At 42.6% G+C, this 19,981-nt stretch overlaps 2 protein-coding genes across 3 annotated transcripts in view; one reads left to right on the top strand and one right to left on the bottom strand.

The window, feature by feature from the left end:
* Positions 1-8: 8 nt before the first annotated feature.
* Positions 9-11,663, bottom strand: naalad2 (N-acetylated alpha-linked acidic dipeptidase 2). The gene is made up of 19 exons (XM_083548735.1): positions 11,485-11,663; positions 10,480-10,585; positions 9,444-9,630; positions 7,115-7,216; positions 6,544-6,669; positions 5,989-6,175; positions 5,802-5,895; positions 5,622-5,717; positions 5,421-5,506; positions 5,054-5,173; positions 4,825-4,907; positions 4,670-4,733; positions 4,491-4,558; positions 4,151-4,242; positions 3,106-3,196; positions 2,771-3,035; positions 2,336-2,417; positions 1,893-1,985; positions 9-1,444 (listed from the first exon to the last, which is right to left on the bottom strand). The coding sequence occupies exons 1-19, from the start codon at positions 11,564-11,566 to the stop codon at positions 1,255-1,257; spliced, it is 2,214 nt and encodes a 737-aa protein (XP_083404861.1). The 5' UTR covers positions 11,567-11,663; the 3' UTR covers positions 9-1,254.
* A 1,442-nt stretch (positions 11,664-13,105) lies between these two features.
* nox4 (NADPH oxidase 4) overlaps positions 13,106-19,981 on the top strand; it is an 11,273-nt gene continuing 4,397 nt past the window's right edge. The window contains exons 1-5 of one of the 2 annotated variants that reach the window (XM_083548738.1): positions 13,106-13,281; positions 16,125-16,220; positions 16,829-16,939; positions 17,757-17,841; positions 19,840-19,937. In XM_083548738.1, coding sequence (XP_083404864.1) covers positions 13,225-13,281; positions 16,125-16,220; positions 16,829-16,939; positions 17,757-17,841; positions 19,840-19,937 — 447 coding nt within the window. In that variant the 5' untranslated portion in view covers positions 13,106-13,224. The remainder of the gene's footprint in view (positions 13,282-16,124; positions 16,221-16,828; positions 16,940-17,756; positions 17,842-19,839; positions 19,938-19,981) is intronic. The other variant, XM_083548739.1, reaches the window with a different exon arrangement.

Consider the following 19,981-nt stretch of genomic DNA (forward strand, 5'->3'; position numbering starts at 1 on the left):
GTTTTCACGACTTCGCCAGAAAGCATAGTGGTGTAAAAAAACAAAATCCTGAATGCACAACTTTGGCTTTCATGTTAATAATGCACCCTTGACTGTAGAGAAACTCCATTAGACACTGAGGGATTCAGGGGTAAATCCGGCACCTCCTGGTTTGGGTATTGGGGCCAACAAGAGGCGGGGCTTATCTATAATTTATACATGATTATCCAATCAGGTCAATGAAGATCAGATTCCTCAGTAAAAGTGGAAAAGCTTTTGTTATATAAATTATGCCAATGAAATAAACATTATTAAGATTACAAAGTTTTTTTTTTTTTTTTTTTTATTAAAACTGACAATTCAAAAGATTTATCGAGTTATTTATAATTGAATTCTGTTTGAAAGTTGTCCAACAGGCCTCCACGTATCGGACTCGTTTGTCCAGTACGTCCCACAGACTCGATCAGATTGAAGTCTGGGGAATTTGGAGGCTTTGAAGTGTGTGTCATGATGGTGCAGTGTAGATGTGCAAGGAAGCAGAAAATCAATCAGAGCATCATGCTGCTTCCAAAAGCTCAACTTTTTCCCATAGTGCATCCTGGGGCCATGTCTTCCCCAGGTAAGCTACTTACACACACCTACACAACTGTCCGTTCACACGATATGCAAGAAAACATGATTTATGAGACCGAACACCTTCTTCCATGGCTCTAGGATCCAGTTCAGATTCACAGGTGTCCAAGAGCATTGGTGGTACCTCTGCAACAAGCTGTGAAGCTCTGTGTTCTCTGACTCAGTTTGTGCATCAGTAGTCTCTTCTGTATGATTGGACCTCACCTACACTCCTTATGCTCATCTGTGAGCCTTGGGATCCCTGTCACTGGTTGGACCAGATTCCTATGCTTGCCCATTTTTTTAGCTTCCAACATGTCGGGAACTGACACTTCGCGGGCTGTATTATATATCCCGCCCCCAGATGGGGTCACTGGAATTAAAATAATTTTCCGTGTCACTGTTCGGTTTATAACAGTTGTTTTTCAATTTTCTTTGTTTTTGATTATCGCTGTGCATAGAAACTATAATGTAATAGAACAAGTACATTAACATGTGTATATAAACCTGTGATTTGCCAAAAAAATTAATTCATAGCTTCCATCCAATCCGATTTGCAGATGTATATATGTCGAGTGTGTGTGTGTGTGTGTGTCTACCCTAAACCTCGAGATCTGAGACTAAGCAGTAAAATGTACTCTCGGACTGATTGTCTTGCCCCTCTCACGCAACGGGGCGGAGCGTATCGGCCGCAGCGTTGACCGTGAAAGCAGCAACGCTGATCTGTCGCTTCACCTCGCTCCAGGCTGTCTGGGGCTCGGCGGAGTTCTCAATGTCGAACAGAGCGTCGTAAATCCCCGGAAACGACTCGCCAGCGTACTTGTTGTGGCTGCTGGGAGCGAACACCACGTGTCTGCGGGAAACACGCAAGACTAAAAATGAGAAAAATGACATGTACGGCTTTCACAACTTTTCCACGTTTCGGCGCTGTCTCATTCACCATCTAAAGTGCTTAACTGGGGTATAAAAAAAAAAAAGAAAGAATGTGTGATGTCATCTAATAATGCTCTTCCATCCTCATCCCCTATAGGGAGCTAGGGGAATCTGTCTTTGGATGTTTTCGATTTCCTTCCTTTCCTCTGTACAACAGAGAGCCGAAAGGACTCACTTCCTATCCTCAGTCACGTAAACAACCTGAGCAGTTAAGGGCCTTGCTCAAGGGCCCAGCCTATTCCTGAGAGGGATTTGAATTCATGACCTGCCAATCAAACACTTTAACCTTCAAACTACCACTTCCCTCGATCATAGTGTGTAAAAAAACACAGTTATAATGATGTCATCACAAAGCGAGACGCGTTTACCTGTAGAAGGGACGACCGGGAAGACCCAGAGGATCAATAAACGCTCGCTCCAGGTACATCAGCTGATCGTTCACCATCCGCACCGAAAGAGAACTAAAACGGGGGATTTAAAGAGAGACGAACAGAGAGACAGATATGAAAATGAGAGCGAGACAAATGGAGAGATACAAAGACACATTCTAAAAGGCTTAATGTGAAAAAACTTTTTTAAAAGATCAAATTTAACCATGCATGTCTGTATACAGTAATGCTTTATTAATAATGTGTTTACTGAGTTTGGTCTCTTAAAAACGCCGCCTTATTAAGCCACGTTAAGCATTTAAAAATGTCAACAAATACAGGCATAAAAAAAAAGACTGGCATGGAGAGACCACACGAGACATCGTTTGAGATAGAGTTAGAGAAACCAAGAGAAAGAGAAAAAAAACGAGTGTTTGTGTTACTTGGATGTGTCGAGTGTGTTCAGGTGACGCTGAAACTCCTGTGCCGCGTTTGTAAAATTGTCCACCGCTGAAAACAGGGCATCTATAACACACACACACGTTTCCGATTCAGCTTTCTAATCTTTCTTTAAGCCCACAAGCCTGGCTTTCGGCTGTGTCTCATTTTAACACTTTACGTTTGTCTCATTCAAAGCTACAAATGGCAAAAGAAGCGATAATGCCCAAGTAACGTCCTTCACTTTCTCGCCCTAGAATGGACATATCGAAAGCAAGGACAGAAATGGACGTGATCTTAGAGCTGGATGGATGGAAGAAGAGGGAGCAAGTGGCCTGTTTGATTTGGGTGCTGCAGCATCCGAATGACAGTAAGTAAGACTTGCACTCTAAATGTGCTGTGTGTGTGTGTGTGTGTGTGTGTGTGTGTGTGTGTCTGACCGAACGTCACATCGTATCGCTCCATCTCCTCTGGGTGTTTCCGCGCCAATCGCTCAATGGTGTGCGCGTACTGAGAGAGCGCGAGCGCGTACTCCATGCAGTCCAGAGGCAGCACGGGGGCGTCGGCTAAGCGGAAAACCACGCCCCCTCGCACACGCGCGACCGCCTCCATACGGCGGAAGGTGGGGTCGTAGAAACGCTCAACCACCTCGAACGTCTCGTACACGCTGTGGTACACGGGATAACTGCTGTACCGCTCTGTCTTCTGTGTAACACACACACCGTAAGTGTACACACACAAACACACACACACACACAAAAATACACACTCTTACTCTGTTCTTGGTGTATCTCGCTCGGCCAGATGCAATTCCCAGTCTGATAAAGTACGCCTCAAAATCACTTCCTGAGCCGAGCTTGCTGATCCTGCGCGCACACACACACACACACACACACACACACACACACACACACACACACACACACACACACACACACAAGCATTCAGTTACATCTGTATGTGTATTTTATATAGAGTACTGGCAGGGGTAAAAAAACTTTGAAAGAACTCGCCCGCTAGGTCATTCCAAACATCCTGCAGAACTAACCAGAGATCTTCTATGGATGGAGCCTGCCTGAAGTCTCTTCACCTAATCCCACACAGACTCGCTGATGTTGAGATCATGGACCCTGCTGGGGCCAAAACTATTACTCCCAGGACTTGTTCTTCTCTACGCTGGAGATAGTAGATGACGTTGGCTGTATATTTGGGGTCGTTGTTCTGCTGCAATATATATTCGGTTCTAGATGATGGAGAAGTATCTATTTGTACTTCTCAGCATTAAGGACACCGTTATAATAAATCCAAGGAAACCACCACCATGCTCACTTCCTGTGTTTGTGTGTCTTAGAGGTGTTTCCATGTCTGGAATTTTGGCCACATTCTTTCTATGAAGACCATTTCTGGCCAACCTTCTCCAGAGAGTAAATGGGTGTGCCTCAGTCCCACTGGTGTCCTCTATTTCCTGTGGCACTGCTGGACATTAAGTTCACATGATGTGTCTTTTATCTGCTGCATTGATTTCCCTTGTGTCCTCAACATCAACCGTTTCTATGTGCTTCTTCAGAAAAGCCTGAAACCCCAGTCTGCTTGGAAAGTAGTGGAACTACTTTGTGTCTTGTTTCTGTGCTCACATGTCTTCCACGACCTCGCCTTAATAGCAGAGGTGCTGACTCAGTTTCTCACTCAGTGTGAAGCTCCTACAGCTATTCTATCCCTGAATGTGTGTACAAAAGTAAGAATTCATGATGAGTCACATCTCAGACTTTTTGCACTGTACTGGATAGAAAAAGTGAAAAGGGGCGGGGCTTAGCTCTCACCGGGGCGCGTCCCGATTATCCGTCCAGTTGTCCCGTTTGTGCCAGCTGTCATACAAGGTCATTCCATCCTCCCCTTCCTCTGGACTCATCACCTACACACACACACACACACACATCACCCCATGTGGGCTGTGTTCCAAACCAAATTCACTTACAAGCATGCATGGTTCAGTATGGTGCGCACACACACACACACACACACACACACACACACACACACACATACACATACACATACACATACACATACACACATACACACACACACACACACACACACGCTACATCTCAGGGAATGGTATAATTTAACCAGAAGTGGGATCACTGCCCTTTGACCCACCTGTTTGGTGATGTCGTAAGCCAGTGTATGTAGAGACGGAGTGCAGTCCACTCTCAGTGTGTACATACCTACACACACACACACACACACACACACACACACACACAGAGTTAATCGGAAACATTGATGCATTGTCTATTGTGTGTCTGTGTGTGTGTGTGTGTGTGTGTGTGTTTTACCCTCAATAGCAGAGTCTGCGTTGATATATGCCACAGCTCTCTGCTGGAGCATCTTAGCATTTTCCTACAAACACACACACACACACAGTAAGATGCACTCATATAAACGTCTCTCTTTCTCTCTCTCTCTCTCTCTCTCTCTCTGTCTCACTCACCTCAGCCCACTCTGTGGATCCGAGGAGGCCGAATTCTTCAGCATCCCAACTGGCAAAGATCAATGTGCGTCTTGGTCGCCAGCCTGACACACACACACACACACACACACACACACAGCTTATAATATCTCGATTAATGCAAATGTTTATATGAAAATGGCTGTGAATCACTGGGTTAATAACACTCTGTGTGTGTGTGTGTGTGTGTGTGTGTGTGTGTGTGTTTCACCGTTCTGCAAAAGTTTCCCAGCAGCTCTGGCAATCTCGTGTGTTGTTGCAGCTCCAGAAACCGGATCAATTCCCCCAAACACCCACGCGTCACGATGACCACCTAATATAACATTGCGATCTGCATGCATGTGCGCGCACACACACACACACACACACACACACACACACACACACACACACACACACACACACACACACACACACACACACACAGAGTTAATCGGAAATCAGTGCATGATAATAACAGGGGTGTGGCAAAAATGTTAGTGTAAGTTTATGTAAGTGATTGGATATATGTTAAAGGGGTGTGTTTGTGTGTGTGTGTGTGTTTGTTTATTTGACATTAAATTTACACACGTGTATACCTGGCTCCTGAGCTCCTCTGATTCGGCCAATCACATTGTAAATCCTGGTCACCTGGTTGTAGCTGTGCACGTTCATGCGCACTTTACTGAAAGGAAACACGCGAGAGTTATCGACCGGTGGTGAGGGAAGACGAAGAGGAAGTGGAACAGGAAGTAGAAGCGAAATGTAGTATTTGGGACAGAACCGTGGTGTTGCCTCACTTCTGTGCGAAGTCACCAATAAACCCAGGGCCGATACGATACGACACATTGAGAGCTCCTTTCCAATCAGGAGGTGGAGTTGCTCCGCCCATATTCCTACAGGAAGTAAGGAAGTGACATCACGACTTGTAACTTACGTCACGATTCACACAAAAAATAAGTCATTCATATTGGACTCACTTCAGCAGATGTGCAGCGTCACTATAGCCAATGGGATGCACTGGAATCTTCGGAAGCCCCACCCCCTGGTCTAGGCTTAGTCTGTATGTATACTCTACAAAGAGATTTTTTTATCAATATTCACAAGAATTTCATAACAAGCTCCAAATGAGAAAGAAAGGCATAAAGCGGTAATAAATTAGCACACCCTTAGCTGGGTAGCCGGGGGTTAAGGGATCTCCGGCTCCGTTCAGATTCAGGACGTTGCCCCGTTGAGCTCCGCCTCCTGGCAGGTTCCATCCTTCAGGATAGGGTTTCACACCATCGGCAGAGTAATCCGCCGGGTCCGAGTACAACACGATGCCTTTGGCGCCTGCTAGCATAGCGTTTTTTACCTAACACACACATTTATTCATACTTACAGATGATAATTACCATATATACAATACACATTAGCCCAGTTTTTACTATGGAAGTTATACGTAGCTGGGACCAACCTATGCTAGCTCAAATTCTAAGATTGCAACCTAGAATAACCAGGTATAGTTTGAAGCTAATTTCACAGAAATATACCTATATATTTGACTAATGCTAGAAATGAGACAATTTTGAAGGTCCAATGGGTAAGAACCAAAGGTACTCCAGGATCCTTTCTGGCAGGTTTACTTGAATTGACAAAGCAGTTGAGAGTCAGGTGGACAAAGAAACAAGGGGAAGGTGGGGGAAAAAAGTGCTGATTGGAACACAGCCATTTCTCCCTCACCTTATTTCCTCTGAAGATTTTGCCGTATCGGGCGAAGACAATTTTGCCTGTGCAGTTGATGCCCATGTCCCTCTGCAGTTTGAAGAAATCCTCCGTCCTGCCATAGTTCACGTACACTAACTCACCCTGAGGGAACAAACACACATCTGACATTAGCGCGCTCGTCCTTGTGAACATAAGAAGGCAGTAATACGTTACTAGCAGTTTGTTTTGAAATTTCCAATTTTCAGCAAAACATTTGAGAGACAGCACTGAGCTAGCTAGCATAACTATTCCAATACTTGGCACACGTTTAGTATTTATCTTAAATTACATTTAATCCTGTGATATTTAGCAGATAACTACTGTAACTGTGTAACGATAGCTAGCTGCAGAGCAAACAAAATCGCCTCAGATTCAAAGAATCAGCTATCCAGTATATTAATACGCACGCTAACTATCTTGCTAACTAGTTCCTAGCTAGCTCGCCCTGTTAAACTTTTTTTGAGGTTGTCACTAGAAAGCCATGTAATCTGCAGTGTCCACGATAGCAGGGTGGACCAGGCCAGAATCAGCCTGGTGTGTCTTGTACCTCAGGTTGTCCCTGTGCAGAAAAGGCGTTGTACGGAGGAACAATGTCGCTCACGTTCTCATAACCCAAAGGCACCGGTTCGGCCAGAGACGACGTGATGACCTGTCAAACACAATTCATGAGTGCTAACAGGTACGGTTATGTCTATGTGATTTAGTACAGTGTATTGAATACTGGATTGTGATTGGTCAGAAGGTACAGCTACAAATCACAGGTCTATCGTTTCTATAGCAACAGCTTACTGTAATTATAAACATGTTTTTTTGTCAGAATTGTATTATACCATACGATAGCATATTAATGAGCGCCTTAGCAATAAACCTGCGATTGATATTCACTGGTTTACATCCTGTACTTTATGTCAAAGATGGCTGCTGTTATGAAGAATTCAGCAGCTTCTGGCCAAACAGATTTAAACGATACAATACTATAGTAACGTGTTGAAAATGTTGGATAACGGGCAACAAAAGGCTGAGAAAATAAGTGTTACTAAAAAGTAAACAGCTGAAAGAACGTTTTTTAATTAATTAGGTTAATTGTCAACCCGTCTTGTAGAGACAGAGTCTCTCATAATTTCAGAACAATGTTCCTCAACCTAAAATTGCATAGATTGTAAATCTTATAATGTATAGTACAAATCATCTAAAGATTCAATACATCTGGAGAAACCTCTGGGTGCAACAGACAAGGGTGAAAATCACTATAGAACACTTCGTTAAAAAAAAAAGACTGTGACTAAAATCACTGCATTGACTTAGAAACACCTCCAGAAATAATTGTCTGTGAACACCAAATGCCAGATGTGACCATGATTCAGAAATTCTGCCATCTTCTCTGGGCCAAAGCTCATTTAAAATGCACTGAGGCAAAGTGCAAAACTGTTCTGAGGTCAGACGAATTCAAATTTGAAATTCTTTTGGAAAACATGGGTTATGTCCTCTGTAGTAAAGAGGAGAGGGACCATCCGGCTTGTTCAACGTATAGCCTGCATCTCTGATGGCATCGGGGTGCATAACTGCCTGTGGAATGGGAAGCTTTCACATCTGAAAAGGTGCCATCAAAGCTGAAAGGTACTGTATATACAAGCTCAACATGTGCTCCTATTCAGACGTCTTTTTAGGCCTTGTATATTTCAGCCAGACAGTGCTAACCTGCAACTATGTGTTGCAACATTGAAAATGTTTTTTTGAAAACATTTGCTGCATGATAAAATGAAAAAGATGACAAAGAAGACCCAGGACTGTTAAGTATGTAAAATCCTGTATCAGAGACGAATGAGACAAATGGTCTCCTCAGTTACCAGATTTACTACGCAGAGTTGTTAAGCAGAGACAGGATGCTACACAGTGGTAAACGTGGCTCTGCCCAAACTTTTGTAGACATGTTGCAGCTTTCAACCTCAAAATGATCTTATTTTTCCCCTTAAGCGGTTCCTCAGTTTAAACATTTGATATGTTTTCTACCTTCAATTGTGAATTAAATATGGATTTATGAGATTTGCATTCTGGTTTTAGGTACATTTTACACAGCGTTCCGACTTTTTGGGAGCTGGGGGTTGTACTTGCGCATGTTTAAGTCATGCGATGCTGTGGAATCTGCAGAGCCAGCACATTCAGTCAGCTGACTAATATGTTAAGAATCTACATGGGAGAATAATAAAACAAATCCTCCTCTATCTATCCTCCTATAACGCAGTAAGTCCCTAATTTCCCTTTCTATGTGTGTGTGTGTGTGTCGCTTCATTCCTGTGCTAAAGAATATACAGTGGAAACTTATGATGCATTTGAAAAGCCATTATAATCGTCACCATCACTTATAATGCTGTGTGTATTCATGTTTACTGCTCAATAATTACAGGTCTGTTCCTTTTTCCAGTCCCAACGTCAGGGCTAATATACACCTGAGCGTACAGATAATATATAGCTTTCCACAGCAGTTACATCATTTTGGGAACAAAAACCAAACAAATCAAATGTAGGGAAAATGTAATGTGTGCATGAATAATATATTGTAAAATACCTTATATAAAATATATCTTTGCACATACGACTTGGCATAAACCAGTATAACATTTGCACGTGGTGGTTTTTGTGTACATCATGAACACATGGCCGTCTTTAAGGGTCAATTATCCTGTGCAAATGACTACTGACCTCATCAAGGAACATTCCAATACAGATATTTTATAGCCCTTTAGATCTTAATTAAAAAAGAAGTAAAAAGAAAAGCCATTAAAACTTTAATGTTCTGGGTTTACACTTGTTGGGAATTAGGAATCAGAAGAAGGGGATTGGGATTTGTTAGAGGCGTGGTACTGTGTAAAGTGTACCTCATCCCCGTGCTGGTCCACTACAGAGATGTAGTTTGGCCGGGTCGTGTTCGGATATGACAACAGAACGTCGTACCACACCAGCTCGGCCGAGTCGAGTCCAAACGCTAGCCACTCCTCCCGGATCTGCTCGGCCAATCGCAGGTTCTGCTCCGTTCCCGCCAAGTGGGGAAGACGAGTAAACTTCCTGTTCGGCAGCAAACGAGAGAGCTGATTGGCTAATCTACTTTAACCAAGGTAACTAAGAGTTATAGAGTTAAGAATTATATATTATATATAAAATGCATTTGGAAAGTATTCAGACCCCCTTCATGTTTTACAAATTCGATACTACAATCGAGCTGCAACAATACTACAAAGTGAAAACAGAATTCCTGAAATGCCGGTGTTTGTGTTTTATCATGCGCAATAAAAACTTAATTTTTAGACAGGTTTTCCATATGATCTACGATGCCCGTGGTGCCTTTTCTAATCAGGGAAGAATCACACAGCACACATCATGGCACATATGTTCTTCTTCAGTTTATTGCAGATAACAGACAAGTATATACACACTGGAAAGAACCTGAGCTAAAACTGTTCCTGATTGGGTAGGAAGACATAATAACCAGAGATGTGTGAACCCAGATAAAGACATTCTGTATACTTACATACGCACATCGTAAACATTCTATAGACACTGAACACACAACATGGGAATGTGTTTAGAGAACCAGCGTGAGGCCCATCTTAACTCTAACAGCAAAGTTCAGAAACTTTGAGCTCAGGTGCCTCCCAATTCTACTGATCGTTGCTGAGATGTTTCTACACCTTGATTAGAGTTCACCTGTGGAACAGTGTATTGATTGGACATGATTTAGAAAGACACAAAACTCTCTAAAGGTCTCAGTTCAGTTCTTGTATGATATTATGGGGTCCAGAGTGCAGATTGCGAAGAAAAAAATCAGTTTGAATGATTGTTGTATCGGGACATACAACAGAAGGCGTCTTTCCAAATGCACTGTATATTGTGTAAAATGTATGTATGTGTTTGTACCTAAGATATTGTTTGATGTTGCCTGCACGGATTTCATCCAAGAACTCAGGCAGGAATTCTCGCCTCGGCTCCTCGTGCCGTGTGCCATCGGGTCTCGCAAACCAGCCTGAGGCAAAAAGACATTTTAAACTTCTGAACTTCTGGACTGTCTGAGACGTCTTCACGCCCCTGCCCTAACACTCACAGGTTTTATGTGCATCGTAAGCATGGGTCCAAAGATCAGAGTCCAAACGCTATCAAGAGCTGTACCACATCACCTGACAGAGTCTTGTAAGAAAATGGGTCAAGAATTTATCATGAGAAATTCCATTAGTGCTCAACTCTGGAGCTCAAGTGCTTCATACTTCAGAGGTGCTTTAGTATATTCAGGTTCCTCATCTCATCATTTGTACCTTTTGCTCAAACAGATCAACATCCTAAACTTCCTAACCACCAAAACAGCAAACTTCATCACGTCAGTTTTTTTTTGATCGGTGTCCAACATTTTTGTGTGGGGGGAAAAAGAATTTAAGAAGATTGTGTGATTGCAAAAGTATGACACATGACACATCTAGAAGGAAACTAAGAAGGATTGTAAAGAAGTTAAAGACTATAATCAACGTTCATCACGTCAAAAACACGTCTGATGCACCAGAGCAAGCACTTATTAACTCTCACGAGAGAAAAGCCAACACGCGAGCAAATCTGTTATTTGTTTATTTATTTCTGGATTAAAAAAAAACAAACAAACTAATATACAGAAGTAATAAGTAATTCATCTGGTAGACTAAATGTATACTTGCTGTAGATCTGTTATTATTTGTTACTATTAAAGATGCCAAAACGTCTTTATATGGAAACGTAAATTAAATTACATTCATTTAGATAAATGTTTTCTGCAAATAAATGCACACGCAGGCACGCGCGGGCGGGCACGCACATCATTACGGACCACCGAATCCGAGAGAATAATATCTCTCTTTCTTTCACTCACACACACACACACACACCTGTGCGCAGACTTACCGATAATAAATCCCACGAAGAACAAGAGCGTGAACACTGTGATCCACTTCAACCAGTGCACGAGCTTCTTGTTCGCTCCCATTGAGAGTTTGAACTCTCAAGTTCAGCCAACAAACGCAATGTGAATGTGTGAATGTGTGTGTGTGTGTGTGTGTGTTGACGTATGTGGATGGGCGGGCAAATGAAACCTAAGTATCATACTTATTTGCATAACACGTGATTAGGGTATGTTAGCGAGAGAAGTGATTTAGGTATGCAAATTAGCTACGTGTGACGTGTAAAAAAATAGATTTTGGGATCTTTTTTAAAACTATGATAAATACAGTTAAAATACAGAGGGAATACCCTTATTAGTGCCATCAAAAGCTATGATGAAACAGTCTCTCGCGAGGCCCGTCCCTGAAAAGAAAAACCAAAAGCTACCTCTGCTGCAGAACATAAGTTTCTTTGAAACCTCCAATTGACATCAATCTTCTCGGAATTCATGTGGCAGATAGCTTTTTACATTCCCTGTTCAGAAGAGACAGACTTTCATTGTTGAACTGTTCCAAAGAAGCATTGCTTTAGAACAGTGACGGGTCGTACATTTCACCCCCAGGCCTTCGGTTGCTTCCTGTCTGATTTAGTCAAAATTAAGGGGTCACTTAACCAACATTAACTACCACAACATTTTGCAGCAGCATGCCATCCCACTTAGTTGGACCATCATTTTTTTCCTAACAGGACAATGACCTAACACACCTCTCTAAGTTGTGTAAGATCTATACCTCAACACCTCTGGAAATCGAAAATGAAAAAATATACTCTTGGTGGTTTAACACGTTTTTGTTTACTCCATAATTCTATTTTTTTTTCATAGTTTGGATCTCTTTAGTATTTATGTACAATATTGAAAATAAAAACCCCACTGAAGAAGAGTGTCCAAACTTTATAAGAAAGGTGCAGAACTGCCTATTGACCACAAGATGGCGCTAATGACCGACTGTTCCTCAGTTCAGCGTCTCCCAAGTTTCTTTTTCAGCGAATAGAATTTTACAAAAGTAAAGATGAATATTAAAAGATATATTCATCGTTTTATTTTGTTCAGAGGTTGTAAAGCTTTTTAACACTTTATAGCGTGTGTATCATTTCATTTGTTAGCCATTTCTGTTGAAAATCTTATCTGGACGCAAGTAGCAGCAGTAATAATAATAATAATAATAATAACAATAACAATCGTTATTATTATTATTATTATTATTATTATTATTATTATTATTATTATTATTATAGCATCAAACAACTCACACACATGGAAGGAAGCGCGAGCGGCATAATGTTCAATACCATTTCCGCAAAATCAGAGTTTCCCTTTTCCTCTTTCCCATCTATACTCTCACTCTCTCTCTCTCTCTCTCTCTCTCTCTCTCTCTATTTCTCCACCACCCCCTATAGAGGGGACGAGTCTAAACCCGAGCACGAGATCTGCCGCCGCAAGAGAAAGACAGAGAGAAAGAAGGATAGAGGTAGAGAGAGGGAGAGAGGAGAGGGAGTGACAGAGACAGAGAGAGAGAGAGAGAGAGAGAGAGAGAAAGAGGAGAGGGAGAGAGAGGAGAGAGAGAGAGAGAGAGAGAGAGAAAGAAAGAGGAGAGGGAGTGAGAGAGGAGAGAGAGAGAGAGGGAGAGAGAGAAAGAGGAGAGAGAGAAAGAGAGAGAAGCGGAGAGCAGTCGGTTAGTGGACGGAGACTCGTGCACTGTGGACATGGGTCTGTCTGTGAAGAGCTGGCTGACAAACGAGGGAGGAAAACACTGCGTACTGGTACAAAACACACACACACACACACACACACACACACACACACACACACACACACACACACACACACACACACACACACACACAATTGAAGTAGAACTAAGTTTTAAGTCAGATTTTATGAGTCTGTCTGTCTGTCTGTCTGTCTGTCTGTCTATCTATCTATCTATCTATCTATCTATCTATCTATCTATCTATCTATCTATCTATCTATCTATCTATCTATCTATCTATCTATCTATCTATCTATCTATCTATCTATCTGCCTGTATGTATGTATTTATGTATGTACAGTATGTGTGTGTGTGTGTGTGTGTGTGTGTGTGTGTGTGTGTGTGTGTGTGTGTGTGTGTGTGTGATGCCTAAGAGTTCAAACTTCAAATCCAAATGAATGTCTTCACATTTCAGTACACATCCGACATGTGCTAAACAAGTCGTTCTGTTCTTTTGGAGATGCGCCAGTCCACAGAATGACCTCAGCAGCACAGAAGGACAGATGGAGCTGAAATCTGGATATTTAAATGAATATGATTCTGTTTTACAACAACAAGAAAAAAACCATTTCACAATCAGATATTTAGGAAATTGCAATGTTTTGGATCAGAATTCCTTTTCACCCAATTAAGATTTTCAAATGAAAGGAAAAAATCTAGAACCTACAATTACAAGAACTTCCACTCTTCTGGGAAGATGTTCCACTAGATTTTATGGAGATTTGTGAATTTCATTCAGCCACAAGGGTGTGAGTAAAGTCAGGGACTGATGTAGGTGAGGTGAGGAGGCCTGGGGTGCAGTCAGCGTTCACATTCATCATGTTCAGGTTTCTACAGCAGGAGATCTTCCACTCCAGCCCATGGAAAGCAAATCTTCATGGAGCTGTCTTTGTGCACAGGGAGGGGCATTGTCATGCTGGAACAGGTTTGGATCTTGTAATTCAAGTGAAGAAAAAAGTAGATACCCTCCAAAGACGTCCGATACAGAGGTGGTAACATCTACGATAGGAAAAATTTGGGTTCACTGAAACTTTTGGCAGGATGGTGTACTTGTTCAAATGTTTCAAACTGGGAAACGTTCGATAAAAAAACGTGAACCCTACGACGCCGCATGAGAAATAGTGACCAGAACATCGGATCATTTTTGTTCTTCGAATCTCGTTCATCAAAATGAACTAACCTTTTTTTTGGAGTTATTTCGTTAATTTCGTTCCTTTGATCATTTAATTGTCTGCATAGCTTCTGACTGAGTCACATGATAAAAGAACGAACGACTCGGACTAAAAGAGTCGAGAGGGGAACTACTCGGTTCTGTGACCCGTACGTGACCTACGGAGATTTTGCGATGCTTTGCACGTGTGCGTCCGGTAGATAATGAACGAATCGCTCTTTGAGACGACTCGTTCGTCTGAGTCACATTAAAGACTCGATTAAAACGAAAAAACCGTTCATATACGACTCGTCGCTAATGAGTAATGGCCTTGCCTCCAAAATGGCTGACGGAAATAGCTAGCTAGTATCTGACTGGATTTCACGTAGCCTTGTTCCTCTTGACCCGAAGACAAAAATGGACAAATTGGTGTCTTTTTAGGTTGTAGCTGAAGGTTGCTAACTTGTGACATAGATGTGCAAAGTGGAAAATCAAAGTCTTTCGCTTGAACATCTTCTTCAAGGTGTAAAAAGTGACTTATTGTGGTTTTACAGTTTCCTGAAAAGCTGATCAGGTGGATGTCTAGCAAGCATGTAGTAAATGGGTCTAATTAGCCAATGCGAGAAGGAGTACATTCAACCTCATGACATGACCGTTTTTGACAGCGAGCTGAGAAGAATGTGCCAGAAGCCAGAAGTTTTCTGTTACAATAAGCTCCACACTTCTGGTAAAAACACCTACCATGAGGTTCTTGCTCAAACCTCTTCCCACATTGTTGGAGGCACACATATTTTTGCGCCGTCTTTAAATGCAGGAGCATCAAATTTTCCCTTCAGTTGAACTAGGAGACCCAAACCTGTTCCTGCATCTTGATTGTACACAAATCCAGCTCCATGAAGATATGGTTTCCATGGGTTTGGAGTGGAAGATCTCCTGCTATAGAGCTCGAACCAGGAGATCTTCCACTCCAAACCCATGGAAACCACATCTTCATGCAGCTGGATTTGTGTACCATAATGATGCAGGAACAGGTTTGGGTCTCCTAGTTCAATGTGTCCCCATTTGCTATTATAATGAGATCCACTTTTCTGGGAAGATGGTACACTAGATTTTTGTGGAACATCTTCCCAGAAGAGTGGAGCTCATTATAATAGCAAAGTGGAATGGGATCTTCAAAAAGCAGCACATAACAAGCTTATGGTAACAAGCTGAGGAAAGCATGAACTCATTCTGATTGTCCAAAAGCATTGACACTGGAGACTCCTTCCACAAACGCTATGTCTCCTTATAATTGAGCTGTTGCCATGGTAACAGGGACATGTTCCTCGATTTAGAGATAGGACGTCCTGCCCGTATCTAACAAATAAGATTTTGGAATTCCGTAGTTCAGCGAGTCGTGCATTATAAATCATTTCGATTGGACAACGTGACAGTGGAAACGGAACGGAATTATCAAGAACATCAGACGTGATTCCACTCAACGTCATCCACTACCTGAACCTCCATCTGTCCTGCTTTACTGATAAACATTTTATCATTGAAGATCTTGTTTGGTCCAGGAATGAAATGTGAAGACAAAATTATGCGTGTTATTATAATATCTGTAGTGTGAGTGTGTGTGTGTGTGTGTGTGTGTGTGTGTGTGTGTGTGTGTGTGTGTGTGTGTGTGTGTACGTTAATGTTGTGTCTTTGTGTGTGATCAGGTGGTATGGGTGGGGGTGAGCACGTGGCTCTTCTGGAGGACGTTCATGTTGTACTGCAGTGGAGCCCAGTATTACTACTTACACAACATTCTGGGGGTGAGAAAACACACACACACACACGCACACACACACGCACACACACACGCACACACACACGCACACACACACGCACACACACACGCACACACACGCACACACACACACACACCTACAGTCCATTTTACACGTGTGTGTGTGTGTGTGTGTGTGTGTGTGTGTGTGTGTGTGTGTGCGTGTAAAATGTCCAGCATGTGTAGATGTAGTAATGTAGACAAAATATCTTACACATTACCCTTACACACCAACTGTATGTCGTGTTTCCATACCTGTGGAATGAACAGATGTCAGACTTTGTGTGTGTGTGTGTGTGTGTGTGTGTGTGTGTGTGTGTGTGTGTGTGTGTGTATGTATGAGACACTGTATTTTCTTATGGTGGAGCGTGTGGCAGCATGTCTGCTTCTACAAAGCAAAGCACAAAGATCACACATGGCATATTAGAGGGGCTCAGATTACCTCTCTCACACCCACATGTACACACACACACACCTACTTACACACACACACACACGCTAAATGATCATTGTGAAGATGTGTTATCAATTTAATAAATGTCTGAATAAAACTTTACATGTTGTGTGTGTGTGTGTGTGTGTGTGTGTGTGTAGCTAGGACTGTGTGTGAGCCGAGCATCAGCATCTGTCCTGAACCTGAACTGCAGCCTCGTCCTCCTACCAATGTGCAGATCCGTCCTCACCGTACTGAGGGGACAGACACGGGTGAGATGGGGAGGGAGGGAGAGAGAGAGAGAGAGAGAGAGAGAGAGAGTGAGAGAGAGACAGAAAGACACGGAGAGAGAGATGCATGTAGAGAGACAGACACTAGAAAAGAGAGACACAGAGAGACAAAAACATTGAGAGAGAGAGATACACGGAGAGACAATAAAAGCGAGGCAGACACTGTGTGAGAGAGAAAAACAGAAAGCGGGATTAAGGAAAAGACAGTCACTGAGAGACACAGAGACACTGAGAGACAGAAAGACACTGTGTGAGAGAGACTGAGAGAGGGACTAAAAGAGAGACAGACAAACACACAGAGAGAGAGTGATAGTGGAAGATACAGTCACTGAGAGAGAAAAGGAGACACTGAGAAAGACACTGTGAGAGAGAGAGAGAGAGAGAGAGAGAGAGAGAGAGAGAGACACACAAATAGAGACACACACAAACAGAGACATTCACTGAGAGAGTGAAAGACAAAGAGAAAAAAAACTGTAAGAGAGGGAGTGGGAGACAATGAGAGAGACACAAACAGAGAGAGTGATAGAGGAAGGGACAGTCAAGTCAAGAAGTCAAGTCACTGAGAGAGAGAGAAAGACAGAGAAAGACAATGAAAAAGACCCTATGAGAGAGGGAGTGAGAGACACTGAGAGAGAAACACGAATAGAGTGATAGAGGAAGGAACAGTCACTGAGAGAGAGAAAGACAGTGAGAGACAGACTCATGCTCAGGAAGACACGTGTCTGAGGCGAACATTTTGCTGAAACAGAAACTGAGATGTTATCAGGAAATCTGATGGTCACGCCGTGTTGTGTTCCAGGTGAGCGGTCAAAAAGTGCGCAGGTTATTGGACAAAAGTAAAAGCTTCCACGTGGCATGTGGCGTCGCCATTTGCATCTTCTCAGGTGAGACGTTGCTACATCACTAAATTTCCCCTCACAAAACTAGCTAGAACTAGCAACACTAGCCACAAAATCCTGGCCTCAGCGCTCAGTGATGTAGCCTAGCTAGCAACACACGATGTTCACTTCTAGCAAGTTCTGTTTCTCCTCAGGATCCAAAATAATGATACAGACTACATGTATTAAAAATTAGCATGAGCGCTAATCGTGGCTAATCAAACTACTAACGTCTCACAAAACACGCTAAAATATCTGTTAAACATAAACAACCAAATTCGATCAGCAGCTAAAGAAACCAAAAGGTCATTATTTTGGGCTGGTTGATGAAATGTAAGTGGACCAGCTGCTTGGTGAACAGGTGTGTGTGTGTGTGTGTGTGTGTGTGTGTGTGTGTGTGTGTGTGTGTGTGTGTGTGTGTGTGTGTGTGAGAGAGAGAAAAAACAAATGGAAAGTTTTAGATCGTATACTGTGTTTTTCTACCTCAGGAATTTTTTGCTGTAGTAGAGATTAGAGAGTTTGTAGGTTCTGAGGCGACCTGTCGCCGTAGCAACAAGACGACGTAAAACAAACATACGTCTTAATAAAAAGAGAGGGAGAGATGAATAGAAAGAGGAAGACAAAGGTGAAAAGAGGAAAAGAAAGATACAGAGAAAGAGATGGAGAGGAAGAGAATGGGATGGATAAAGGGAGGAAAAAGGTTGGAGAGAGAGATCAATAGAGGGAGGAGGAAAAGTAGAAAGAGAGAGAGAGAGAGAGAGAGAGAGAGAGAGAGAGAGAGAGAGAGAGAGAAATGGATAGAGAGAGAGGTGGAAAGAGAGAGTAACAAAAACATGGTGAGAAAGAAGAGAGAGAAAGAGAGATTGATAGATGGAGGAGGATAAAGATGAAAAAGAGAGAGATTGATAGAGGGTGGAGAAGAAGGGAGAGACAGAGATGGATAAAAAAAGAAGGGAAATGTGAAGCACGAAGTAGATGGATAGAGGGAGAAGGATAAAGAGAGAGGGAGAAAGAGAAATGTGGAAAAAGGGGGGAAAGTAAAAGTAAAAAGAGATAGAAAGAGAGAGATGAATAGAGGAAGGAAGAAAAAGGTGGAGAGAGGAAGGGAGAGAGAGGTGAGAGAGAGTGAGGTGGATAGAAAAGAGAAGGAAAGGGTGGAAAGAGAGGAAGAAACAAAAATATGAAGACAGAGTTAGATGGATAGAGAAAGAAAAGAAAAGGTAAAAAGAGAAAGAGACATGGATAGAGTTGAACTATTAACAAGTGAAGAGACAGCGAAATGGATAGAGTGAGGAAGAAAAACATGAAGAGAGGAAAAGAGAGAGAGGGATAGAGGAAGAGAGACTATCAGCTGTTGAACAGATCCAGTCCTGCATACTTCAAGCATGCTGTCAGACTTTTCCTCAGGGGGGGAGAACGTGTGTGAGTGTGTGTGTGAGTGAGTGTGTGTGTGTGTGTGTGTCTAAGACATTCTCCCCTGCTAAGAAAATAACCCCGAACAGGCCCACAGTGTGGAGTGCAGATCTTTTTGACACGCCACCTTGAGAAAACATTTCTGCGAGCCTCACACAGGTCGATGTAGTTTGACGCTAAGTGCTAAAGTTAGCTGCTAACAAGTGTTCAAACTCGAACGCTAAAATTCCGTACGTACAAAATACGGAAACACGTCACCCCACTGTTCCTGCTACGGGTTTTAAGAATTTTCTGCATCAGAACGTTACTCGAATGCAATTTCCTAAGTAGCTAGAGCTAGCTAGATCTGAGGTTATGCTAACGCCGTTAGCATAGGTACCGTTGTTATAGTAACCGTTTATTCGGTTATACGCTGGAGGCTCGTTAGAATGGATAACAAACAGGTTGCTAAGGTTAGGAGACGTTCATTAGGGAAGTTGTTGTAATGGCGGTTAGGGTGATTTGATTGTGTGTGTGTTCGGGGTGTGTGTGTGTGTGTGTGTGTGTGTGTGTGTGTGTGTGTGTGTGTTCGCGTGTGTGTGTATTACACAGTGGTTCATGTGAGCGCTCACCTGGTGAATGCCGTCAGTTTCTCTCTCCGATTCTCCGACGAGTTTCCTGACCTCAATGTAGCACAGTACCGAGGCCAGGTAACACAAAAACACACACACACACACACACACACACACACAGA

This window comes from Silurus aristotelis (assembly GCF_946808225.1).
Source record: "Silurus aristotelis genome assembly, chromosome: 8".
NCBI classification, from domain to species: domain Eukaryota; kingdom Metazoa; phylum Chordata; class Actinopteri; order Siluriformes; family Siluridae; genus Silurus; species Silurus aristotelis.